The 27,183-nt window shown below is 58.0% G+C and overlaps 1 protein-coding gene across 1 annotated transcript in view; it reads left to right on the plus strand.

The window, feature by feature from the left end:
- LTBP4 (latent transforming growth factor beta binding protein 4) overlaps window positions 1-27,183 on the plus strand; it is a 62,931-nt gene that overhangs the window by 11,805 nt on the left and 23,943 nt on the right. Inside the window, exons 4-20 of the mRNA XM_033083868.1 lie at window positions 1,304-1,409; window positions 2,462-2,506; window positions 3,758-3,880; window positions 5,972-6,139; window positions 8,807-8,944; window positions 10,055-10,186; window positions 12,906-13,031; window positions 15,828-15,953; window positions 16,934-17,059; window positions 17,696-17,815; window positions 21,178-21,303; window positions 21,377-21,502; window positions 22,205-22,327; window positions 23,187-23,318; window positions 24,167-24,298; window positions 25,186-25,311; window positions 26,343-26,678. Coding sequence (XP_032939759.1) covers window positions 1,304-1,409; window positions 2,462-2,506; window positions 3,758-3,880; window positions 5,972-6,139; window positions 8,807-8,944; window positions 10,055-10,186; window positions 12,906-13,031; window positions 15,828-15,953; window positions 16,934-17,059; window positions 17,696-17,815; window positions 21,178-21,303; window positions 21,377-21,502; window positions 22,205-22,327; window positions 23,187-23,318; window positions 24,167-24,298; window positions 25,186-25,311; window positions 26,343-26,678 — 2,311 coding nt within the window. The remainder of the gene's footprint in view (window positions 1-1,303; window positions 1,410-2,461; window positions 2,507-3,757; window positions 3,881-5,971; window positions 6,140-8,806; window positions 8,945-10,054; window positions 10,187-12,905; window positions 13,032-15,827; window positions 15,954-16,933; window positions 17,060-17,695; window positions 17,816-21,177; window positions 21,304-21,376; window positions 21,503-22,204; window positions 22,328-23,186; window positions 23,319-24,166; window positions 24,299-25,185; window positions 25,312-26,342; window positions 26,679-27,183) is intronic.

The following is a 27,183-nucleotide window of genomic DNA, read 5'->3' on the forward strand; positions in this document are numbered from 1 at the left end:
GGGGATTTGTGGGATTGGGGGATTTGGGGGATTTGGGGGATTTGGGGGATTTGGGGGGATTTGGGTCAAAAAGAGGGATTTGGGGGGTTTGTGGGGATTTTGGGGTTTGGGGGATTTGGGGGTTTTGGGGTCAAAAGGGGGGATTTGGGGAATTTGGGGATTTGGGGGGATTTGGGGTCAAAAGCGGGGATTTGGGGGATTTGGGGTCAAAAGCGGGGATTTGGGGGATTTGGAGGAATTCGGGGAATTGGAGGGGTTTGGGGGGGAAAAGGGGATTTGGGGGATTTTGGGGATTTTGGGGAGTTTAAGGGTTTTGGGGGATTTGGGGGATTTGGGGGGTTTGGGGGAATTGGGGGTAAAAGGGGGATTTGGGGGATTTGGGGGAATTGGGGGAATTGGGGGAATTGGGAAATTTGGGGGGATTTGGAGGGTTTGGGAGATTTTGGGGAATTTAGGGGGGTTTGAGGGGGTTTGGGGGAATTGGGTGGGTAAAGGGAATTTTGGGGATTTGGGGGTTTGGGGGCTTTGGGGATGTTTGGGGATTTTGGGGGATTTGGGTGGAATTTGGGAGATTTGGGGGGTTTGGGGAATTTGGAGATTTGGGGGATTTGGGGGGGTTGGGGGATTTTGGGGGGTTTGGAGGGGTTTGGGGGATTTGGGGTCAAAAGGGGGGGTTTGGGGGGTTTGTGGAATTTCGAGGATTTGGGGGAGAAAAGGGGATTTGGGGGAAAATGAGAATTTTGGGGATGTGGGGGATTTGCGAGGCTTGGGGGATTTGGGGAATTTTCTTGCTGTGAGATCCAACCTCTTTTTCTTTCATTTTTTCCCCCCATTTTCCTCTTTTCCCCCCATTTCCCCCATTTCCCCACTTTTCCCGATTCCCTGTTTTTTCCCCCATTTCCCATTTTCCCCGTTTCCCCGCCCAATTCCCTATTTTCCCCACTTTCCCCAATTCCCCGTTTTTTTTCCCCCAATTCCCATTTTTCCCATTTCCTCACTTTTCCCAAATTCCCGTGTTTTTCCCCAATTCCCATTTTTCCCCATTTCCCCCATTTCCCCCAATTTCCCGTTTTTTCCCCAATTCCCTATTTTCCCCCATTTTCCCCCATTTCCCCCAATTCCCATTTTTCCCATTTCCCCATTTTTCCCAAATTCCCGTTTTTCCCCCATTTTCCCCAATCTCCCCCCAATTCCCCATTTCCTCCAATTCCCCATTTTTCCCAAATTCCCGTTTTTTCCCCAATTCCCATTATTTCCCGTTTTTCCCCATTTTTCCCCAATTCCCGATTTTTCCCCGTTCCAGTGCAGCTCCCCCCTGCCCGGGCTCCGCACACGCGACATTTGCTGCCGGGGGGGGGCGGGGGTGGCCTGGGGGGTCCGAGAGTGTCACCCGTGCCACGACCCCGAGCGTAAGGGACACTGGGGACACTGGGGACATCGGGGACACTGGGGACACTGGGGACATCGGGGGGCATTGGGGACATTGGGGGGGGTGACAAATCCAGGGGGGGTCCGAGAGTGTCACCCGTGCCATGACCCCGAGCGTAAGGGACACTGGGGACACTGGGGACACTGGGGGGGACAGTGGGGACATTGGGGACACTGGGGACATTGGGGACATTGGGGACATTGAGGGGGCACAGGGACATGGGGACATTGGGGACATTGGGGACACTGGGACGTTGGGGACATTGGGGGGATTGGGGATATTGGGGACATTTGGGGACATTGGGGGCATTGTGGGGGCACAGGGACATTGGGGACATTGAGGGGGTGACAAATCCAGGGGGGGTCCGCGAGTGTCACCCGTGCCATGACCCTGAGCGTAAGGGACAGCACGGGACACTGGGGGGACACGGGGACATTGGGGACATCGGGGGACATTGGGGACACTGGGACATTGGGGACATTGGGGGGGCACAGGGACATTGGGGACATTGAGGACATTGGAGGGACACAGGGACATTGGGGACGCTGGGGACACTGGGACATTGGGGACATCTGGGGACACCGAGGACATTGGGGGGATTTGGGACATTGGGGACACTGGGGGGACATTGGGGACACTGGGGACATTGGGGACACGAGGGGACATTGGGGACATTGGGGACATTGAGGGGATTTGGGACACTGGGGACACTGGGGACATTTGGGGACACTGGGAGGGGTCACAAACATCGGGGGGGGACTTCGGGGACATCGGGGGGTGACAAAAAAATACCGGGGGGACATTGGGGACATCGGGGACATCGAGGGGGGTGACAAATCCCGGGGGGACACGGAGGGGACACCGGGGGGGACACTGGGGGGGACACTGGGGGGGACATTTGGGACACCGGGGGGGAGGTGACAAACACCGGGGGGGACACGGGGACATCGGGGGGTGACAAATAAATACCGGGGGGACATTGGGGGGACACAGAGGTGACACTGAGGTGACAAAGGTGTCCCCTCCCCCCAGAGCCGTGCCCGCAGGGATTCCAGCGCGTGAACGGAACCTGCGAGGGTGAGACGGGATTGGGATTTGGGATTTGGGAATTTGGGGTTTGGGGGATTTGGGGATTTGGGGTTTGGGGTTTGGGGTTTGGGATTTTGGGATTTGGGGTTTGGGGTTTGGGATTTGGGGTTTGGGGGTTTGGGGATTTGGGGATTTGGGATTTTTGGGGATTTGGGATTTTTGGGCTTGGGGTTTGGGAATTTGGGGGTTTGGGATTTGGGGTTTGGGGATTTGGGATTTAGGATTTTGGGGTTTGGGAATTTGGGGGTTTCGGGTTTGGGATTTGGGGTTTGGGGTTTGGGATTTGGGGTTTGGGATTTTTGGGGTTTGGGATTTTGGGGTTTGGAAATCTGTGGTTTAGGGTTTGGGATTTGGGGTTTTGGGATTTCGGGTTTTGGGGATTTGGGATTTTTGGGGTTTGGGGTTTGGGAATTTGGGGTTTGGGATTTTGGGGATTTTGGGATTTGGAGATGTTTTGGGATCGGGAATTTTGCAATGGGGGTTTCTGGTATTGGGGGAGGGGGGCTCGGGGATCCCTCCCCCGCTATGTCCCCAATGTCCCCAATGTCCAAATCCCCCCAATGTCCCCATTGTCCCCAATGTCCCCAGTCCCCCCACTGTCCCCAATGTCCCCTACCTGTCCCAGATGTCCCCAATGTCCCCAAATCCCCAATGTCCCCAATCCCCCCAATGCCCCCAGTGTCCCCATGTCCCCTGCCTGTCCCCAGTCCCCGCAGTGTCCCCAGTGTCCCCTACCTGTCCCCACTGTCCCCAATGTCCCCAATCCCCCAAATCCCCTCAGTGTCCCCAATCCCCCCAATGTCCCCGCTGTCCCCAATCCCTTGCCTGTCCCCAATCCCCCCAATGTCCCCAGTGTCCCCCTGTCCCCAATGTCCCCAATGTCCCCAGTGTCCCCTCAGTGTCCCCCTGCCCCCAATCCCCCCACTGTCCCCTCAGTGTCCCCAATCCCTCCAATCCCCCCAATGTCCTCTGCCTGTCCCCAATGTCCCCAATGTCCCCTGTGTGTCCCCGATGTCCCCCAATGTCCCCAATGTCCCCTCAGTGTCCCCCAATCTCCCCCAGTGTACCCACTGTCTCCAAATGTCCCCAATGTCCCCACTGTCCCCAATCCCCCCAATCTCCCCAAAGTCCCCACTGTCCCCAATATCTACAATGCCCCCCCAGTGTCCCCAGTGTCCCCATGTCCCCAATGTCCCCAGTGTCCCCACACTGTCCCCACACTGTCCCCACTGTCCCCAGACGTGGACGAGTGCCAGCTGGGCTCCCTGTGCCAGCACGGGCTCTGCACCAACACCCGCGGGGGCTTCGCCTGCCTCTGCCCGCCCGGATTCCTGCTGGACTCGTCCCGTTCCGCCTGCATCTGTGAGCTTGGGGACATCCCTGAGGGGTTTGGGGACAATTTGGGGACATTTATGGGGGATTTGGGGTCATTAATGGGGGATTTGGGGTCATTAATGGGGGGTTTGGGGAGGGGATTCCTGCTGCACTCGTCCCGCTCCGCCTGCATCTGTGAGCTTGGGGACATCTCTGGGGGGTTTGGGGACATCTCTGGGGGGTTTGGGGACAATTTGGGGACATTTATTGGGGATTTGGGGACATTAATGGGGGGTTTGGGGACATTTATGGGGATTTGGGGACATTTATGGGGGGTTTGGGGACATTTATGGGAGGTTTGGGGTCATTTATGGGGGATTTGGGGACATTAATGGGGGATTTGGGGACATTAATGGGGGGTTTGGGGACATTTATGGGGGATTTGGGGACATTAATGGGGAGTTTGGGGACATTAATGGGGAGTTTGGGGACATTAATGGGGGATTTGGGGTCGTTTATTGGGTTTTTTGGGGTTGAGAATGGGCTGGACTGAACTGGGATGGACTGGGTTGAACTGGGCTGAACTGGGCTGAACTGGGATGAACTGGGCTGAAGTGGGATGAACTGAGATGGACTGGGATGAACTGGGACAAACTGGGATGAACTGGGAGGGCTCCAGGTGCTCACCAGGTGCCGCCCCCAGACCCAAAACCTCTCTGAAAAGCTCAGGGGGACCCCAAACCCACCTGGTCTGGGATGGGGTGGGATTGGAATACCATGGATAGGATGGGCTGGGCTGAACTGGGACAAACTGGGCCAAACTGGGATGAACTGGGATGAACTGGGAGGGTCCCTGGTGCTCACCAGGTGCCGCCCCCAGACCCAAAATCTCTCACAGAGGTGCGGGGAGACCCCAAATTTCACCTGGTCTGGGAAGGAATAAACTGGGATAGAAGGGGCTGGGCTGGGATAGGGTGGGCTGGGATGGACTGGGATGTACTGGGCCAAACTGGGCCAAACTGGGATAAACTGGGAGGGCTCCAGGTGCACCCCCAGCCCCAAAACCTCTCACAATGGTGCGGGGAGACCCCAAACCCACCTGGTCTGGGATGGGTTAGGATCAAACACCATGGGATAGGATGGGCTGGGCTGAACTGGGATGGACTGGGCCAAACTGGGCCAAACTGGGATGAACTGGGATAAACTGGGAGGGTTCCAGGTGCTCACCAGGTGCCGCCCCCAGCCCCAAAACCTCTCACAGAGGTGCGGGGAGACCCCAAACCCACCTGGTCTGGGATGGGTTAGGATCAAACACCATGGGATAGGATGGGCTGGGCTGAACTGGGATGGACTGGGCCAAACTGGGATAAACTGGGATGAACTGGGAGGGTCCCAGGTGCTCACCAGGTGTCGCCCCCAGACCCAAAACCTCTCCCAGAGGTGCGGGATGACCCCAAACCCACCTGGTCTGGGAGGGAATGAACTGGGATAGAATGGGCTGGACTGGGATAGGGTGGGCTGGGATGGACTGGGATGGACTGGGCCAAACTGGGACAAACTGGGATGAACTGGGAGGGTTCCAGGTGCTCACCAGGTGCACCCCCAGCCCCAAAACTTCTCTGAAAAGCTCAGGGGGACCCCAAACCCACCTGGTCTGGGACGGATTAGGATGGAATACCATGGGATAGAATGGGCTGGGCTGAACTGGGCCAAACTGGGATGAACTGGGATGAACTGGGAGGGTTCCAGGTGCTCACCAGGTGCCGCCCCCAGACCCAAAACCTCTCCCAGAGGCGCGGGGGGGACCCCAAATTCGATTTGGTTTGGGAGGGAATGAAATGGGATAGGATGGGCTGGGCTGGGATAGGGTGGGCTGGGATGGACTGGGATGAACTGGGACAAACTGAGATGAACTGGGCTGAACTGGGAGGGTTCCAGGTGCTCACCAGGTGCCGCCCCCAGCCCCAAAATCTCTCAGAAAAGCTCAGGGGACCCCAAATTCCACTTGTTCTGGGATGGGGCGGGATTGGAATACGATGGGATAGGGTGGGCTGGGCTGAACTGGGACAAACTGGGCTGAACTGGGATGAACTGGGATAAACTGGGAGGGTCCCAGGTGCTCACCAGTCCCCCCCCCAGCCCAGCAGGTGCTGTCCGAGGCCCGCGGGCCGTGTTTCCGCCTGCTGCGGGAGGGCGGGGGCTGCGCGCTGCCCACCCTGCGCAACATCACCCGGCAGGTTTGCTGCTGCAGCCGCGTGGGCAAAGCCTGGGGGGGCTCCTGCCTGCTGTGCCCCCCCTTCGGATCCGGTGAGACCCCTCCCCTAATCGGGAGAGAGCCCTGAGATAGGGGAGAGACCCCTGAAATGGGGGAGACCCCTCCTCAAATCGGGAGAGAGCCCTGAAATGGGAGAGACCCCTGAAATGGGGGAGAGACCCCTGAAATTGGGGAGAGACCCCTGAAATGGGGGAGATCCCTGAAATGGGGAGAGACCCCTGAATTGGGGGGGCTCCTGCCTGCTGTGCCCCCCCTTCGGATCCGGTGAGACCCCTCCCCTAATTGGGAGAGAGCCCTGAGACGGGGGAGAGACCCCTGAGATGGGGGAGAGACCCCTGAAATCGGGAGAGACCCCTGAGATAGGGGAGAGACCCCTGAAATGGGGGAGAGACCCCTGAAATGGGGGAGAGACCCCTGAAATGGGAGAGACCCCTGAAATGGGGGGGGCTCCTGCCTGCTGTGCCCCCCCTTCGGATCCGGTGAGACCCCTCCCCTAATTGGGAGAGAGCCCTGAGATGGGAGAGACCCCCAAATTGGGGAGAGACCCCTGAAATGGGGGAGACCCATGAGAGAGGGGAGACACCCCTGAAATGGGGGAGAGACCCCTGAAATGGGGGAGAGACCCCTGAAATGGGAGAGACCCCTGAATTGGGGGGGCTCCTGCCTGCTGTGACCCTCCTTCGGATCCGGTGAGACCCCTCCCCTAATTGGGAGAGACCCCCCAAATTGGGGAGAGACCCCTGAGATAGGGGAGAGACCCCCAAATTGGGGAGAGACCCCTGAAATGGGGGAGAGACCCCTGAAATGGGGGGGCTCCTGCCTGCTGTGCCCCCCCTTCGAATCGGGTGAGACCCCTCCCCAAATCGGGAGAGACCCCTGAGATGGGGGAGAGACCCCTGAGATAGGGGAGACCCCTCCCCTAATTGGGAAAGAGCCCTGAAATGGGGGAAAGACCCCTGAAATGGGGGGGCTCCTGCCTGCTGTGCCTCCCCTTCGGATCCGGTGAGACCCCTCCCCTAATTGGGAGAGACCCCTGAGATGGGGGAGAGACCCCCAAATTGGGGAGAGACCCCTGAAATGGGGGAGACCCCTCCCCAAATCGAGGAGACCCCCAAACCGGGGTTCCAGGGGGGCCCGGGATTTTGGGGAGGGGGTCCCGGAATTTTTGGGGCTCCTCGCGCTGTTTTTGGGGTGTCCCGGGTGGTTTTCGGGGTATCCGGGTGTGGTTTTGGGGTGTCCCGCGGTATTTTTGGGGCTCACCCCGCTGTTTTTGGGGTATCCGTGGGGGTTTTGGGGCTCCCCGTGGTATTTTTGGGGTGTCCCGCGCTGTTTTCGGGGTTCACCCCGGTATTTTTGGGGCTCCCCGCGCTGTTTTTGAGGTGTCCCGGGGGTATTTTTGGGTTATCCGGGGGAATTTTGGGGCTCCCCGCGGTATTTTCGGGTCTGACCCCGCTGTTTTTGGGGTGTCCCGCGGTGTTTTCGGGGCTCACCCCGCTATTTTTGGGTCTGACCCGGGTGTTTTTGTGGCTCCCCGCGGTATTTTTGGGGTGTCCCGGAGGGTTTTGGGGTATCCGGGGGGATTTTGTGGCTCCCCGCGGTATTTTCTGGTCTGATCCCCCCTGTTTTTGGGGCTCCCCGCGGTATTTTTGGGGTGTCCGGGGTGATTTTTGGGGTGTCCGGGAGAGGTTTTGGGGCTCCCCTCTGTATTTCCGTGTCTGACCCCGCTGTTTTTGGGGCTCCTCGCGCTGTTTTTGGGGTGTCCCGGAGGGTTTTGGGATAGCCGGGAGAGGTTTTGGGGTGTCCCCCGCTGGTTTTGGGGCTCCCCGCGGTATTTTCGGGTCTGACCCCGCTGGTTTTGGGTTGTCCCGGGGTGTTTTTGAGGTGTCCCCCGGTGTTTTTGGGGCTCCCCGCGGTATTTTTGAGTCTCCCCGCTGTGTTTTTGGGGTATCCTGGAGGGTTTAAGGCTGACCCCGCTGTTTTCAGGGTGTCCCGCGGTGTTTTTGGGGTGTCTCGGGGAGGTTTTGGGGTGTCCCGCGGTATTTTTGGGGTGTCCCGCGATACTTTTGGGGTATCCGGCGGGGTTTTGGGGCTCCCCTCTGTATTTCCGTGTCTGACCCTGCTGTTTTTGGGGCTCCTCGCGCTGTTTTTGGGGTTCCCCGCGGTATTTTTTGGGGGTATCCGGGGGAGGTTTTGAGGTGTCCCGCGGTATTTTTGAAGTGTCCGGGGTGATTTTTGGGGTGTCCGGGAGAGGTTTTGGGTTGTCCCGGGGTGTTTTTGGGTGTCCCGGGGTGTTGTTGGGGTATCCGAGTGGGTTTTGGGGCTCCCTCCGGTATTTCAGGGGCTCACCTCGGTATTTTTGGGATCCCCGCGGTATTTTTGGGTTGTCCCGGGTGGTTTTTTGGGGTATCCGGGGACATTTTGGGGCTCCCCGCGGTATTTTAGGGGTATCCGAGTGGGTTTTGGGGCTCCCCCCGGTATTTCAGGGGTTCCCCGCGGTATTTTTGGGGCTCCCCGCGGTGTTTTTGGGGTGTCCCGGGAGGTTTTTGGGGTGTCCCGCGGTATTTTCGGGTCTGACCCGGGTATTTTTTGGGGTATCCCGGGGGGTTTTTGGGGTGCCCAGGAGAGGTTTTGGGGCGTCCCGCGGTATTTTCGGGTCTGACCCGGGTGTTTTTTGGGGCGCCCCCTCCCCAATTCCGCAGAGGGGTTCCGGGAGCTCTGCCCCGCCGGGCCCGGCTATCACTACTCGGCCTCGGACCTGCGAATCAACACCCGGTACCTGGGCCAGGACGGGCCGGGGGTCCCGCTGGGCCCCCCCCGAGCGCCCCCCGCCACCCCCTGTGAGCGCCCCCCAAAAAATCCCCAAATTTCTGAGGGTCCTAAAGGCCCCAAAACTCCTCCTAACCCCCCAAAATTGTCCTTAAACCCCTCAAATCCTCCTAAAACCCTTCCTAAACCCATCCTAATCCCTTTAAACCAGTCCTAAACTCTCAAATCCCCCCTAAACCCATCCTATACCCCTCCTAAATCCCTTAAATCCCCCCTAAGCCCGTCCTAAACCCCTCCTAAATCCCTCAAATCTCCCCAAAACTCTTCCTAACCCCCCAAAATTGTCCTTAAACTCCTCAAATCCTCCTAAAACCCCTCCTAACTCCTTGAAAGCCCGTCTTAATCCCTCTAAACCAGTCCTAAACCTCCAAATCCTCCCTAAGACCGTCCTAAACCCCTCCTAAATCCCTCAAGACCCCTCCCAAACCTCTCAAATCCTCCCTAAACGCGTCCTAAACCCCAAAGTCCCCCTAAATCCCATCCTAAAACTCCCCAAATCCCCTTTAAACCCCTCTTAACCCCCACAAACCGCTCCTAAACCACCCCAAAACCCCTCCTAAACCCCCCAAATCCCCCCAAACCCCTCCTAAATCCCTCAAAACCCCGCCTAAATCCCCCCAAACCCCCTAAAACCCCTCCTAATCCCCCCCAAATCCCCTCCTAACCCCCTCAAACCCTTCCTAAGCCCCCCAAATCTCCCCAAATCCCCTAAAACCCATCCTAAATCCCCTCAAATCCTCCCCTAAATGCCCCCTAAATCCCTCCTAAAGCCGCCAAATCTCCCTTAAACCCCTCCTAAATCCCCCAATCCCCCCTAAGACCCCTCCTAAACCCCCCCAAATCCCCTCCTAACCCCTCAAACCCCTCCTAAGCCTCCCAAATCCCGCCTAAACTCCGCCTAAATCCCCTCAAATCCCCTCCTAACCCCTCAAACCCCTCCTAAGCCTCCCAAATCCCGCCTAAACTCCGCCTAAATCCCCTCAAATCCCCCTTAAACCCCTCCTAAATCCCCCTTAAACCCCCCCTAAATCCCCTCAAACCCCTCCTAAACCCCCCAAATCCCCTCCTAACCCCCCCAAAATTGACCCTCCCCCCCTCTTTTTTTTCTCCCCTCCCCCCAGCCCCGGAGCCCCCCCAGTTCGGGACCCCCCGGCCCCTCCCCCCGCCCCCCCCCGGGCCCGAGGTGATCGTGGTGCCCCGGCCCAGCCCCGACTTTGGGAGGGCCCTGCCCACCCTGCCCCCCCCGGAGCCAGGTGAGACTTTGGGGGTCCTGGGGGAGAGGGTTGGGGGGTTAGGAGCGGTTTTAGGGGGGTTTTAGGGGGTTAGGAGGGGTTTTAGGGGGTTAGGAGGGGTTAGGAGGGGTTTTAGTGGGGATTGGGGGGTTAGGAGGAGTTTTAGTGGGGATTTAGGGGGGTTAGGAGGGGTTTTAGGGGGGATTTGAGGGGTTAAGAAGGGTTTTAGGGGGGATAGGAGGGGTTTTAGGGGGGGTTGGGCGGGTTAGGAGGGGTTTTAGGGGGGATTTGGCGGAGTTTGGGGGCGACTGGGGGGTTAGGAGGGGTTTTAGGAGGGATTTGAGGGGTTAGGAGGGGTTTTAGAGAGGATTTGGGGGGATTTGAGGGGGATTTAAGGGGAGATTTTGGGTTTTTTGAGGGATTTGGGGGAGTTTGAGGGGGTTAGGAGGGGTTTTAAAGGGGATTTGGGGGGTTAGGAGGGGTTTTAGGGGGGTTTGGGGGAGTTTGGGGAGAGGTTGGGGGGGATTTGGGCTGGATTTGGGGGCTCTGACGGGGGGACGTTCGGATCTGTGTCCTGATTCTCCACCCCAAATTGCCCAAAATCCCCTAAATTCACCCCAAACCCCGCAGTGTCCTCGTGTGTCCTGGAATCCCATAAATCCCATAAAACCCATAAATCCCATAAATCCCATAATTTAATCAAAATCCCATAATTTCACCCCAAATCCCGCAGTGTCCCCGTGCCTCCAAATCCCATAAATCCCATAAATCCCATAAATTGCCCAAAATCCCCCAATTTTCCCCCAAACCACGCAGTACCTCCAGGACCCCCAAATCCCATAAATCCCATAAATCCCATAAATTCCCCAAAATCCCCTAATTTTCCCCCAAAATCCCGCAGTGTCCCCGTGCCTCCGGGACTCGATCCTGATCCCAAATCCCATAAATTCCCTAAATTACCCCAAATCCCATAAATCCCATAAATTACCCCAAAATCCCATAATTTCACCCCAACCCCGCAGTGTCCCCATGTGTCCTGGAATCCCATAAATCACATAAATTGCCCAAAATCCCATAATTTCATCTCAAATCCCGCAGTGTCCGCGTGTGTTCTGGAATCCCATCGATCCCATAAATTGCCCAAAATCCCATAAACTCACCCAAAATCCCGCAGTGTCCCCGTGCCTCCAAATCCCAAAAATCCCATAAATTTCCCCAAATCCCATAAATTGCCCAAAATCCCCTAAATTCACCCCAAAATTCCGCAGTGTCCCCTTGCCTCCAAATCCCATAAATCCCATAAATTACCCAAAATCCTATAAATTACCCAAATCCCATAAATTCCCCAAAATCCCCTAAATTCACCCCAAATCCCGCAGTGTCCCCGTGCCTCTGGGACCCCAAATCCCATAAATCCCCTAAATTACCCAAAATCCCATAATTTTCCCCCAAATCCCGCAGTGTCCCCGTGCCTCCGGGACCCGATCCTGATCCCAAATCCCATAAATTACCCAAAATCCCCTGATTTTCCCCTAAAATCCAGCCATTCCTCGAGGACCCCAAATCCCATAAATCCCATAAATTACCCCAAATCCCCTAATTTCACCCCAAACCCGCAGTGTCCCCGTGCCTCCAAATCCCATAAATCCCATAAATCCCATAATTTTCCCCAAAATCCCGCAGTGTCCCCGTGCCTCCGGGACCCCAAATCCCATAAATCCCATCAATCTCATAAATTCCCCAAAATCCCATAATTTTCCCCCAAACCCCACAGTGTCCCCCTGCCTCCAAATCCCATAAATTGCCCAAAATCCCATAAATTGCCCAAAATCCCATAATTTCACCCCAAATCCCGCAGTGCCTCCAGGACCCGATCCCGATCCAAAATCCCATAAATTGCCCAAAATCCCCTGATTTTCCCCCAAAATCCAGCCATTCCTCGAGGACCCCAAATCCCATAAATCCCATAAATCCCATAAATTGCCCCAAATCCCATAATTTTCCCCTAAACCTCGCAGTGTCCCAGTGTCTCCGGGACCCGATCCCGATCCAAAATCCCATAAATCCCATAAATCCCATAAATTCCCCTAAATCCCATAATTTCACTCCAAATCCCACAGTGTCCCCGTGTGTCCTGGGATCCCATAAATCCCATAAATTCCCCAAAATCCCCTAAATTCACCCCAAAATCCCGCAGTATCCCTGTGCCTCCGAGACCCCAAATCCCATAAATTGCCCAAAATCCCGTAAATTGCCCAAAATCCCCCAATTTTCCCCCAAACCCCGCAGTGTCCCCATGCCTCCGGGACACGATCCCGATCCCAAATCCCATAAATTCCCCAAAATCCCATAATTTACTCAAAATCCCTTGATTTTCCCCCAAAATCCAGCCATGCCTCCGGGACCCCAAATCCCATAAAACCCATAAATCCCATAAATTCCCCAAAATCCCATAAATTTACCCCAAAATCCCGCAGTGTCCCCGTGTGTCCTGGAATCCCATAAATCCCATAATTTACCCAAAATCCCATAAATTCCCCAAAATCCCCTAATTTTCCCCCAAACCCCGCAGTGTCCCCGTGCCTCCGGGACACGATCCCGATCCCAAATCCCATAATTTACCCCAAATCCCATAATTTCACCCCAACCCCGCAGTGTCCCCGTGCCTCCAAATCCCATAAATCCCATAAATCCTACAAATTACCCAAAATCCCATAATTTCACCCCCAAAATCCCGCAGTGTCCCCGTGCCTCCGGGACCCGTCCGTGTGCGGCCCCGGGCGCTGCGTGCCCCGGGGGGGAGGGGGCTACACCTGCGTGTGCCGGGGGGGCTTCTGGCTGAGCCCCCAGGGCACTCACTGCGTGGGTGAGTGAAGGATTTGGGATTTTGGGACATTTGGGGGGATTTTGGGGTTTTTTTTGGGGTTTTTAGGGGATTTTTGGGGTTTTTTTAGGGGATTTTTGGGGGGATTTTAGAGGGGTTTTGGGGATTTGGGGAGGTTTCTGGGGGTCTTGGGGGGTTTCTGGCTGAGTGCGTGAGTGGGGAGGGGTCTCGGGGGGAAATTTTGGGGGGATTTTGAGGGATTTTGGGTTTTTTGGGGTTTTTTTGGGTTTTTTTGGGTTTTTTGGGGGTTTTTTTTAGGGGATTTTGGGGGGGGTTTGGGGATATTTGGGGGGTTTTGGGGGGGATTTGAGGGGTTCTGGGGGTACCCATGGTGTGGGTGAGTGGGGAGGGGTCTCGGGGGGAAATTTTGGGGGGATTTTGGGGTTTTTTTTGGGTTTTTGGGTTTTTTTTGAGGTTTTTTAGGGGATTTTTGGGGGGTTTTGGGGGTTTTTTTGGGGGGTTTTGGGGGGTTTCAGGGGATTTTTGGGGGGGTTTTGGGGAATTTGGGGAGGTTTGAGGGGGTCTCGGGGGGCTTCTGGCTGAGCCCCCAGGGCACTCACTGCGTGGGTGAGTGAAGGATTTGGGATTTTGGGACATTTTGGGGGATTTGGGGGTTTTTTGGGGTCTTTTTTGGAGGTGTTTTGGGGTTTTTTGGGGGTGTTTAGGGGGGAATTTGGGGGGTTTGGGGATATTTGGGGGGTTTTGGGGGGTGATTTGAGGGGTTCTGGGGGTACCCATTGTGCGGGTGAGTGGGGAGGGGTCTTGGGGGGAAATTTTGGGGGGATTTGGGAGGATTTTGGGGTTTTGGGGGTTTTTTTTGGTTTTATGGGGGGATTTATGGGGGATTTTGGGGCGATTTTTTGGGGGGTTTTTGGGGAGGATTTGGGGAGGTTTCAGGGGGTCTTGGGGGAGTACCTGTGCCCGTTACCTGTGCCCACCTGAGCTCACCTGTCCCCATTACCTGAGCTCACCTGTGCCCCTTACCTGTCCCCATCACCTGTGCCCACCTGAGCTCACCTGTCCCGGTTATCTGACCTCACCTGAGCCCACCTGTCCCTGTTACCTGTGCCCACCTGAGCTCACCTGTGCCCCTTACCTCAGCTCATCTGATCTCCCCTGAGCTCACCTGAGCTCACCTGAACTCACCTGTCCCTGTTATCTGAGCTCACCTGTGCCCACCTGAGCTCACCTGTCCTCATTACCTGAGCTCCCCTGAACCCTCCTGAGCTCACCTGTCCCTGTTACCTGAGCTCACCTGAGCTCACCCGAGCTCACCTGAGCTCACCTGTCCCACTTACCTGTCCCCATCACCTGTGCCCACCTGAGCTCACCTGTGCCCACATGTTCCTGTCACTTCTGCCTACCTGAGCTCACCTGTCCCCATTACCTGTGCACACCTGTCCCCATTACCTGATCACCCCATATCTCACCTGAGCTCCCCCGAACCCACCTGAGCTCACCTGTGCCCCTTACCTGATTTCCCCTGAACCCACCCAAGCTCACCTGTGCACACCCGTCCCCATTACCTGTGCCCACCTGATCTCCCCTGTGCTCACCTGAGCTCCCCTGTGCTCACCTGAGCTCCCCTGTGCTCACCTGAGCTCATCTGTGCCCACGTGTCCCTGTCATTTCTGCCTACCTGAACTCACCTTACCTGTCCCCATCACCTGTACCCACCTGATCTCACCTGTCCCTGTTACCTGAGCTCACCTGAGCTCACCTGAGCTCACCTGTCTCCATTACCTGAGCTCACGTGTCCCCTTTACCTGTCCCCATCACCTGTGCCCACCTGTGCACACCTGAGCTCACCTGTCCCTGTTATCTGAACTCACCTGAGCTCACCTGTCCCCGGTACCTGAGCTCCCCTGAACCCACCTGAGCTCACCTGTGCCCCTTACCTGTCCCCATCACCTGTGCCCACCTGAGCTCACCTGTGCCCACATGTTCCTGTCACTTCTGCCTACCTGAGCTCACCTGTCCCTGTTACCTGAGCTCACCTGAGCTCACCTGAGCTCACCTGTGCCCCTTACCTGTCCCCATCACCTGTGCCCACCTGAGCTCACGTGTTCCCGTTACCTGATCTCTCCTGAGCTCCCCTGAGCTCACCTGTGCCCACATGTTCCTGTCACTTCTGCTTACCTGAGCTCACCTGTCCCTGTTACCTGAGCTCCCTTGAACCCACCTGAGCTCACCTGTGCCCACCTGTCCCCCTTACCTGAACCCACCTGAGCTCACCTGAGCTCACCTGTGCCCACCTGTCCCCCTTACCTGAACCCACCTGAGCTCACCTGAGCTCACCTGTGCCCACCTGTCCCCCTTACCTGAACCCACCTGAGCTCACCTGAGCTCACCTGTGCCCACCTGTCCCCCTTACCTGAGCTCACCTGTCCCTATTACCTGTCCCCATCACCTGTCCCCATCACCTGTGCCCACCTGAGCTCACCTGTGCCCCTTACCTGTCCCCATCACCTGAACCCACCTGAACCCACCTGAGCTCACCTGAGCTCACCTGAGCTCACCTGTCCCCCTTACCTGAGCTCACCTGTCCCTATTACCTGTCCCCATCACCTGTGCCCACCTGAACCCACCTGAGCTCACCTGTGCCCCTTACCTGTCCCCGCTACGTGTGCCCATCTGAGCTCACCTGTGCCCCTTACCTGTCCCCATCACCTGTGCCCATCTGAGCTCACCTGTCCCCATTACCTGAGCTCACCTGTGCCCACCTGAGCTCACCTGTTCCCGTTACCTGAGCTCACCTGAGCTCACCTGTGCCCGCAGACATCGACGAGTGCCGCCAGGTGCCCCCGCCGTGCTCCCCGGGCCGCTGTGAGAATTCCCAGGGAAGTTTCCGGTGCATCTGCGGGGAGGGGTTCACATCCGGGCCTGCGGGCACCGAGTGCAGAGGTGAGCGCACCTGGGCACACCTGGGGGCACCTGGGATACACCTGGGGTACACCTGGGCACACCTGAGATACACCTGGGGGCACCTGGGCACACCTGAGATACACCTGGGGACCCTGGGCACAGCTGGGCACAGCTGGGCACAGCTGGGCACAGCTGGGGGCACCTGGGCACACTTGGGATACACCTGGGCACACCTGGGGGCACCTGGGCACACCTGGGGGCACCTGGGGACACCTGGGGTACACCTGAGATACACCTGGGCACAACTAGGAGCACCTGGGCACACCTGGGGGCACCTGGGGGCACCTGAAATACACCTGGGATGCACCTGGGGGGCACCTGGGCACACCTGGGGGAACCTGGGCACACCTGGGCACACCTGGGCACACCTGGAGACACCTGGGATACACCTGGGCACACCTGGGATACACCTGGGACACACCTGGGTTACACCTTGGCACATCTGGGCACACCCAAACCCCATCCAAACCTCACCTGTGCCCACCTGTACTCTCACCTGTGCCCTCTCACCTGTGCCCCCCAAATCTCACCTGTTCTCACCTGTTCTCACCTGTGCCCTCCAAATCTCACCTGTTCTCACCTGATCTCACCTGATCTCACCTGATCTCACCTGTGCTCACCTGTTCTCACCTGTTCTCACCTGTGCTCACCTGTCCCCACCTGTCCCCACCTGTTCTCACCTGTTCCCTCTCACCTGTCCCCACCTGTTCTCAGATGTGGACGAGTGTTCCCAGGTGCCCTCGCCCTGTGCTCACCTGTTCTCACCCGTTCTCACCTGTTCCCACCTGTTCTCACCTGTTGTCACCTGTGCTCACCTGTCCCCACCTGTTCTCACCTGTCCCCACCTGTTCTCACCTGTTCTCACCTGTTCTCACCTGCTCTCACCTGTGCTCACCTGTCCCCACCTGTCCCCACCCGTTCTCACCTGTTCCCTCTCACCTGTTCTCACCCGTTCTCAGATGTGGACGAGTGTTCCCAGGTGCCCTCCCCCTGTGCCCACGGGCGCTGCGAGAACCGGCCCGGGGGCTACGAGTGCGTCTGCCCGGCGGGGTACCGGGGCTACGGGGGACAGCGGCCCTGCCAGGGTGGGGAACTGGGATAGACTGGGAGGGACTGGGAGGGACTGGGGTGGGAGTGGGATAGACTGGGAGGGGAGTGGGGGGACTGGGATGGACTGGGAGGGACTGGGATGGGAATGGGGGGGACTGGGATGGACTGGCAGGGATTGGGATGGGACTGGGATAAACTGGGAGGGAATGGGAGGGACTGGGATGGGATTGGTGGGGACTGGGATGGGACTGGGAGGGACTGGGATGGGATTGGGATGTGACTGGGGGGAACTGGGAGGGAACTGGGAGGGACTGGGATGGGACTGGGATAAACTGGGAGGGACTGGGATGGGAATGGGATGGACTGGGATGGGATTGGGGGGAACTGGGATGAACTGGGAAGGACTCGGATGGACTGGGGGGACAGTGGGGGAAAGGCTCTGTGCTCTGAGGTCACCACGACCTGGGGTCACCATTGTGGGGTCACCACGGCTCTGTGTCCCCTCGGTGTCCCCACTCGCCCCAATGTCCCCAATGCCCCCCCAATGTCCCCAATGTCCCCAGTGTCCCCTCAATGTCCCCAGTGTCCCCTCAATGTCCCCAGTGGTCCCCTCAATGTCCCCACTGTCCCCAATGTCCCCAATGTCCCCGCTGTCCCCGCTGTCCCCTCAGACATCGACGAGTGCGAGAACCACCTGGCGTGCCCGGGCCAGGAGTGCGTCAACACCGCGGGGTCCTTCCGGTGCCAGCCCTGCCCCGACGGCTTCAGCCCGCGCCAGGGGCGCTGCGCAGGTACGGGGACACCTGGGACACCTGGGTGACACCTGGGTGACACCTGGGGTACCTGTGTGTCATTAATGTCACCTGGGGCACCTGTGCCAGGGGCGCTGCGCAGGTACGGGGACACCTGGGACACCTGGGTGTCATTAATGTCACCTGTGTCACCTGTGTCACCTGCACCAGGGGCACTGCGCAGGTACGGGGACACCTGTGTGACACCTGTGTGTCATTAATGTCACCTGTGTGTCACCTGGGGCACCTGCACCAGGGCGCTGCGCCGGTACGGGGACACCTGGGTGACACCTGGGTGACACCTGGGTGACACCTGTGTGACACCTGTGTCACCTGTGTGACACCTGTTTGACACCTGTGTGACACCTGTGTGTCATTAATGTCACCTGTGTCACCTGCGCCAGGGGCGCTGCACAGGTATGGGGACACCTGGGACACCTGGGTGACACCTGGGTGACACCTGTGTCACCTGTGTGACATTACTGTCACCTCTGTCACCTGTGCCAGGGGCGCTGCGCAGGTACGGGGACACCTGCGTGACACCTGTGTGTCATTAATGTCACCTGCGTCACCTGTGTGTCATTATTGTCACCTGTGTCACCTGTGTCACCCGCGCCAGGGGCGCTGCGCAGGTACGGGGACACCTGTGTGACACCTGTGTCACCTGGGGCACCTGTGTGTCACCTGGGTGTCATTAATGTCACCTGTGTCACCTGTGTCACCTGTGTCACCTGCGTCAGGGGCACTGTGCAGGTACGGGTGGCACCTGTGTCACCTGGGTGTCATCTGTGTGTCATTAATGTCACCTGTGTGTCATTAATATCACCTGTGTGACACCTGGGGCACCTGAGGCACGTGTGTGTCACCTCACCCGTGTCAACTCAGTGTCACCTGTGTGTCACCTCATCTGTGTCACCTGTGTCCCCCCAGTGTCACCTGTGTGTCACCTGTGTGTCACCAGGGTCCCCTTAGACGAGTGTATGGTGTCACCACCCCATGGAGTCCTCATGGTTTGGGGTCACCTTGGCTTGGGGGGACTTGGTGACCCTGTAACTCCAGTGGCCACCACCCCTGATGTCCCCACGTCCCCCTGGTGACCCCGATGTCCCCCTGATGTCCCTGATGTCCCCCTGGTGACACCAATGTCCCTTAGATGTGGACAAGAACTTGGAGTCCATAATTTGGGGTCACCATGGTTTGGCGGGAGTTGGAGACCCCATGACTCCTGTGGCCACCACCCCTGCTGTCCCCAATGTCCCCTGGTGACCCCAATGTCCCCAATGTCCCCCTGGTGACCCCAATGTCCCCTAAAAGTGGACAAGAACTTGGGATCACCATAATTTGGGGTCGCCATAATTTGGGGTCGCCATAATTTGGGGTCACCATGGCTTGGGGGGACTTGGTGACTCCATAACTCCTGTGACCACCACCCCTCATGTCCCCATGTCCCCCTGATGTCCCCACGTCCCCCTGGTGACCTCGATGTCCCCCTGTTGACCCTGATGTCCCCAATGTCCCCCCACTGTCCCCCAGATGTGGACGAGTGCTCAGGGCCACCATAACTTGGGTCACCTTGGCTTGGGTGACCTGGTGACCCCGTAACTCCTGTGGCCACCACCCCTGATGTCCCCAATGTCCCCTGGTGTCCCCAATGTCCCCCCGATGTCCCCAATGTCCCCCTGATGTGGACAAGAACTTGGGGTCCATAATTTGGGGTCACCATGGCTTGGGGGACTTGGGGACCTCGTAACTCCTGCTGCCACCACCCCTGCTGTCCCCAATGTTCCCTGATGTCCCCAATGTCCCCCTGGTGGCCCCGATGTCCCCTAAAAGTGGACAAGAACTTGTGGTCACCACGGCTTGTGGCCACCATAATTTGGGGTCACCATGGTTTGGGGGACTTGGGGACCCCGTAACTCCTGTGACCATCACCCCTGCTGTCCCCAATGTTCCCTGATGTCCCTGATGTCCCCCTGATGTCCTCAGTGCCCCTATGGTGACCTCAATGTCCCCCTGGTGACCCCAATGTCCCCCTGATGTCCCCAATGTCCCCCAGACGTGGTCAAGAACTTGGGGTCACCATAATTTGGGGTCACCATGGCTTGGGGGGACTTGAGGACCCTGTAACTCCTGTGGCCACCACCCCTGATGTCCCCAATGTCCCCCTGATGTCCCCAATGTCCCCCTAGTGACTCCAATGTCCCCTAGATGTGGACAAGAACTGATGGTCACCATGGCTTGTGGTCACTCTGTTATGGGGTCACCATGGCTTGGGGGACTTGGGGACCCCGTAACTCCTGCTGCCACCACCCCTGATGTCCCCAATGTCCCCCTGGTGACCCCAATGTCCCCAATGTCCCCATGATGTCCCCAATGCCCCTCTGATGTTCCCAATGTCCCCCAGATGTGGACAAGAACTTGGGGTCCATAATTTGGGGTCACCATGGCTTGGGGGCCTTGGTGACCCCGTAACTCCTGTGACCACCACCCCTGATGTCCCCAATGTTCCCTGATGACCCCAATGTCCCCAATGTCCCCCTGGCGGCCCCAATGTCCTCTAAAAGTGGACAAGAACTCGGAGTCACCATAACTTGGAGTCACCATAATTTGGGGTCACCTTGGCTTGGCGGGACTTGGTGACCCTGTAACTCCTACTGCCACCACCCCTGCTGTCCCCAATGTCCCCCTGGTGACCTGGATGTCCCCCCAATGTCCCCAGTGTCCCCCTGCTGTCCCCCAGACGTGGACGAGTGCTCAGGGCCACCATAACTTGGGGTCATCATGGCTTGGGTGACCTGGGGACCCCATAACTCCTGTGGCCACCACCCCCGATGTCCCCAGTGTCCCACTGGTGACCCCGATGTCCCCAGTGTCCCCCTGATGTCCCCAATGTCCCCCAGATGTGGACAAGAACTTGGGGTCCATAATTTGGGGTCACCATGGCTTGGGGGACTTGGGGACCCCGTAACTCCTGCTGCCACCACCCCTGCTGTCCCCAATGTCCCCTGATGTCCTCAATGTCCCCCCAATGTCCCCCCGCTGTCCCCCAGACATGGACGAGTGCTCAGGGCCACCATAACTTGGGTCACCATGGCTTGGGGGACTTGGTGACCCCATAACTCCTGTGGCCACCACCCCCGATGTCTCCAAAGTCCCCTGGTGACCCCGATGTCCCCTAAAAGTGGACAAGAACTTGGGATCACCATAATTTGGGGTCACCATAATTTGGGGTCACCATAATTTGGGGTCACCATGGTTTGGGGGACTTGTGGACCCCATAACTCCTGTGGCCACCACCCCTGATGTCCCCAATGTCCCCCTGGTGACCCTGATGTCCCCAATGTCCCCCCGATGTCCCCCAGACGTGGACGAGTGCTCGGGGGGCTCCCCCTGTGGCCCCCACGGCCGCTGCCTCAACACACCCGGCTCCTTCCGCTGCGAGTGCCACCGCGGCTACCGCGCCACCGCCGGGGCCACCTCCTGCCAGGGTGAGCGGGGTCACCCCTGGGGACACCTGGGAGGTGCCACCAGCCCCCGGGTGACATTTTGGTGGCCCCACAGACGTCAACGAGTGCCTGGAGGGCGAGTTCTGCTTCCCGCACGGCGAGTGCGTGAACACGGCCGGATCCTTCCGCTGCGTCTGCGCCGACGGCTACCGAGCCACGGCCGAGGGCAACGCCTGCGCCGGTGTGTGGGGACAGCTGGGGACAGCTGGAGACAGCTGGGGACACACCTGGGGGCACCTGGGGGCACCTGGGGACACACGTGGGGACACCTGGGGACAGCTGGGGACACCTGGGACACACCTGGCAAATCCCCAATCCCAAACCCCAAATCCCAAATCCCAAAAAACCCCAAATCCCAAAAAACCCCAAATCCCAATCCCAAATCCCAATCCCAAATCCCAATCCCAGACATGGACGAGTGCCAGCGTGGTTCCATCTGCGCCGGCGGGCGCCACACCCACCCCAATCCCCAAATCCCAAACGCCCAAACCCCAAATCCCAAACCCAACTCCAATCCCAATCCCCAAATCCCAAATCCCAAATCCCAAATCCCAATCCCAAATCCCAATCCCAATCCCAAATCTCAATCCCAAATCCCAATCCCAGACGTGGACGAGTGCCAGCGCGGTTCCATCTGTGCTGGCGGGCACCACACCCACCCAAATCCCAAATCCCAAACCCAACTCCAATCCCAAATCCCAACCCCAAATCCCAATCCCAAATCCCAGACGTGGACGAGTGCCAGCACGGTTCCGTCTGTGCCGGCGGGCGTCACACCCACCCCAAATTCCAAACCCCAAACCACAATCCCAATCCCAATCCCAATCCCAATCCCAATCCCAATCCCAATCCCAAATCTCAAACCCCCAATCCCCAATCCCAGACGTGGACGAGTGCCAGCGCGGTTCCGTCTGCGCCGGCGGGCGCTGCCTCAACACCGAGGGCTCGTTCCAGTGCCAGTGCCCGGCCGGGTTCCGAACCGACGACGCCAAGGCCGAGTGCCGCGGTCAGGGGACAGCGGGAACGGGATAGGGAACGGGAACGGGATTGGAATGGGGGATTGGGATTGGGATGGGGATTGGATTGGGATTGGGATTGGAATGGGGATGGGGATGGGAATGGGAATAGGGGAATGGGAATGGGAATAGGAATAGGAATGGGAATGGGATGGGATGGGATGGGATGGGATGGGATGGGATGGGATGGGATGGGATGGGATGGGATGGGATGGGATGGGATGGGATGGGGATGGGAATGGGAACGGGATTGGGAATGGGATTGGGATTGGGGATGGGATTGGGATGGGAATGGGATGATTGGGATTGGGAATGGGATTGGGAATGGGAATGGGATTGGGAATGGGAGTGGTAATGGGATTGGGATTGGGAATGGGAGTGGGAATGGGATTGGGATTGGGAATACGATTGGGATTGGGAATGGGAATGGGAATGGGAATGGGGTGGGAATGGAAATGGGAATGGGAATGGGAATGGGATTGGGATTGGGATGGGAGTGGGGATGGGAATGGGATGGGATTGGGATTGGGATTGGGATTGGGGGAATGGGAATGGGGGATTTGGAATGGGAATGGGAACAGGAACGGGAATGGGAATGGGATTGGGATGGGATTGGGATTGGGAATGGGGATGGGATTGGGAATGGGGATGGGGGAATGAGAATGGGAATGGGAATGGGAATAGGAATGGGGTCTGATGGGATGGGATCAGTGTTTCAGGATCAATGTTTTGGGATCAGTGGTTTGGGATCAGTGTTCTGGGATCCGCGGTTTGGGATCAGCGGTTTGGGCTCAGTGTTTTGGGATCCATGCTTTGGGATGTCCCTGACGGTGCTGATCCCGTTCCCAGACGTGGACGAGTGCCAGGAGTACGGGGCCGGGCTGTGCGGGGCCCAGCGCTGCGAGAACATCCCGGGCTCCTATCGCTGCGTTCCCGAGTGCCAGCCGGGATTCCGGCCCGGGGACAGCGGGGACTGCATCGGTGAGGGACTGGGATTGGGAATGGGGATTGGGATTGGGGATTGGGATTTGGGATTGGGGTTGGGGATTTGGGGTTGGAGATTGGGATGGACACAGGGACTGCATGGGTGAGGGGCTGGGAATGGGGATTGGGGATTGGGATTTAGGATTGGAGATTGGGATTGGGGATTGGGGATTGGGAATTTGGGATTGGGATTTGGAATAGGGGATTGGGAATTTGGGATTGGGATTGGGGATTGGGATGGTTCCCGAGTGCCAGCCGGAATTCCGGCCTGGGGATGGCGGGGGCTTCATCAATCAGAGTCTGGGATTGGGGTTGGGATTGGGATATGGGGTATGGGATTGGGGATGTGGATACTGGGATGGAGATATTGGGAATACAGGGATATGGGGACTGGGATGGAAATGGCGACTGGGATGGGAATGGGCATATGGGATGGGGATTGGGAAGAGGATATGGGGATATTGGGATTGGGATGGGAATGGGGTTGGGATTGGGATTGGGATTGGGGTTGGGATTGGGATTGGGGTTGGGACTGGGGTTGGGATGGAGACTGGGATGAGAATGGTAACATCGGGATATTGAGATGGTGATGGGAATGGGGATATGGGACATGGGATTGGGATGAGGAAATGGGGATATTGGGATTGGGATGGGCACAGGGAGACCGGGATAGGAACGTGGACTGGGATGGGATGGGAACATTGGGATCGGCACTGGGAGACCAGGATGGGAATGTGGACTGGGATGGGAATGGGAACATTGGGATCGGCACAGTCCAGGGGTCGGAGCCGGGGCTCTGGGTGTCCCCATCCCGATGTCCCTGACGGCGCTGATCCCGTTCCCAGATGTGGACGAGTGCCAGGAGTACGGGGCCGGGCTGTGCGGGGCCCAGCGCTGCGAGAACATCCCGGGCTCCTATCGCTGCGTTCCCGAGTGCCAGCCGGGATTCCGGCCCGGGGACAGCGGGGACTGCATCGGTGAGGGGCTGGGATTGGGAATGGGGATTGGGGATTGGGGTTGGGATTTGGGATTGGGATTGGGATTGGGATTTGGGATTGTTCCCGAGTGCCAGCTGGGATTCCGGCCCGGAGACGGCGGGGACTGCATCGGTGAGGGGCTGGGGGTGGGAATGGGGTTGGGATTGGGATTGGGATTGGGGATTGGGGTTGGGATTGGGGATTGGGATTGTTCCCGAGTGCCAGCCGGGATTCCAGCACGGAGACGGCGGGGACTGCGTCGGTGAGGGGCTGGGAATGGGAATTGGGATTGGGGATTGGGATTGGGGATTGGGGATGGGGGATCAAGGATTTGAGATTGGGGATTGAAGATTTGGGATTGGGGATTTGGATTGGGGTTGGGTTTGGGACACAGGGATTGGGCTGGACTGGACTGGACTGGACTGGGATAGACTGGACTGGGATGGACTGGGCTGGACTGGGATGGACACAGAGACTGGACTGGGCTGGACTGGGATGGACTGGGATGGACACAGAGACTGGACTGGGCTGGACGGGGATGGACACAGAGACTGGACTGGACTGGGATGGACACAGGGACTGGGATGGACTGGGCTGGACTGGGATGGACTGGGATGGACACAGAGACTGGACTGGACTGGGATGGACACAGGGACTGGGATGGACTGGGCTGGACTGGGATGGACACAGGGACTGGGCTGGACTGGGCTGGACTGGGATGGACTGGGATGGACACAGAGACTGGACTGGACTGGACTGGACTGGGATGGACTGGGATGGACTGGACTGGACTGGGTTGGACTGGGATGTCACAGGGGGACAAAGTCCATCCCTGGGGTGGCCACGTCCCTCGGGATGTCCCCAACCCCCGGTGTCCCCCGTGCCAGACGTGGACGAGTGCTCCAACGGGACCCTGTGCGGCCCCCACGCCACCTGCCACAACCTGCCCGGCTCCTTCCAGTGCGCCTGCGACCCGGGCTACGAGACCGCCCGGCACGGCCACCACTGCGTGGGTACGGCCACCAACCCCTGGGGACATGGCCACCAGCCCTGGGGACAACAAAAACCCAGTCCCTGTGTCCCCAGTCCCATCCCATCCCATCCCATCCCAGTCCCTGCGACTCGGGCTATGAGACTGCCCGGCACGGCCACCACTGCGTGGGTACGGTCACCAACCCTGGGGACATGGCCATCAACCCTGGGGACAACAAAAACCCAGTCCCTGTGTCCCCAAACCCATCCCAGTGTGCCCAGTCCCATCCCATCCCATCCCAGTCCCTGCGACCCGGGCTACAAGACCACCCGGCATGGCCATCACTGCGTGGGTACGGCCACCAACCCTGGGGACAACAAAAACCCAGTCCCTGTGTCCCCAAATCCATCCCAGTGTCCCGATTCCAAATTCCCCAAACCCCAAATCCCCAAATTCTCAAACTGCAAATCCCCCAAACCCCAAAAACCCCAAACCCCAAATCCCCAAATCCCCAAACCCCAAATCCTAAACCCCAAAAACCCCCAAAAAAACCCCACAGATGTGGACGAGTGCCAGACCCTCAGCGGCGTTTGTGGGGTCGAGTGCCCACCCCAAACCCCAAATCCCAAATACCCCAATCCCCAAATACCAAATCCCCCAAACCCCAAATCCTAAACCCCAAATCCCCCAAACACCAAACCCCAAATCCCAAACCCCAAATTCCCAAACACCCAAACTCCAAATCCCCCAAACGCCAAATAACCCAAAACCCCAAACCCAAATCCCCCAAACCACCAAAACTCCAAAAACCCTGAAACCCCAAAAACCCCAAAAAAACCCCACAGACGTGGATGAATGCCAGACCCTCCACGGCGTTTGTGGGGCCGAGTGTCCACCCCAAATCCCAAACCTCAAAAACCCCAAACCCCAAAAATCCCAAATCCCCAAACCCCAAACCCAAAACCCCAAATCCCCCAAACCCCAAACCCAAATCCTCCAAACCCCAAATCCCAAATCCCCCAATTCCCAAACCCCAAACCCCAAATCCTAAACCCCAAAAAAACCCCACAGACGTGGACGAGTGCCAGACCCTCCGCGGCGTTTGTGGGGCCGAGCGCTGCGAGAACGTCGAGGGCTCCTTCCTGTGCCTGTGCCCCGATTCCCGGCAGGAATTCGACCCCGTCACGGGGCGCTGCGGGCCCCTCCCGACCCCACAGACCCCACAAATCCCCCAAAATCCCCAAATCCCCCAAATTTTCCCCCAAATCCCGCCCGGGTTGGGTTCGTGTTTCAGCCGAGCCTGCGGGCTCCTGGCCCCGAACGTGACTCGCCCGCAGTGCTGCTGCAGCCTGGGGTGGGCGTGGGGGGCTCAGTGCCCCGGGGAGCCCTGCCCCGCTCCTGGAACAGGTGAGGGAAACCCTAAAATTATTTGGGGTGGAATATTGGGGGATTTTTTGGGGAAATTTTGGGGGTTTAGGGGGAAATTTCGGGGTTTTGAGGGGGATTTTGGGGGGATTTTGGGGGGTGTTGAGAGGGAAATTGGGGTGGGCGTGGGGGGCTCAGTGCCCCGGGGAGCCCTGCCCCGCTCCTGGGACAGGTGAGGGAAACCCCAAAAATTATTTGGGATTGGGATTTTGGGGGATTTTGGGGGGAATTTTGGGGTTTTTGGGGGATTTTAGGGGGATTTTAGGGGGGATTTTAGAGGGATTTTGGGGGGGATTTGGGGGATTTTGGGGGATTTAGGGTGGGCATGGGGGCCACAGTGCCCTGCCCCGCACCTGGGACAGGTGAGAGAAACCCTAAAATTATTTGGGGTCTGATTTTGGGGGATTTTTGGGGGAATTTTGGGGTTTTAGGGGGATTTTAGGAGGATTTGGGAGAATTTTCGGGGATTTTGGGGGGGTTTTGGGGG

This window comes from Catharus ustulatus, chromosome 34 (genome assembly GCF_009819885.2).
Source record: "Catharus ustulatus isolate bCatUst1 chromosome 34, bCatUst1.pri.v2, whole genome shotgun sequence".
In the NCBI taxonomy this organism is placed as follows: Eukaryota; Metazoa; Chordata; class Aves; order Passeriformes; family Turdidae; genus Catharus; species Catharus ustulatus.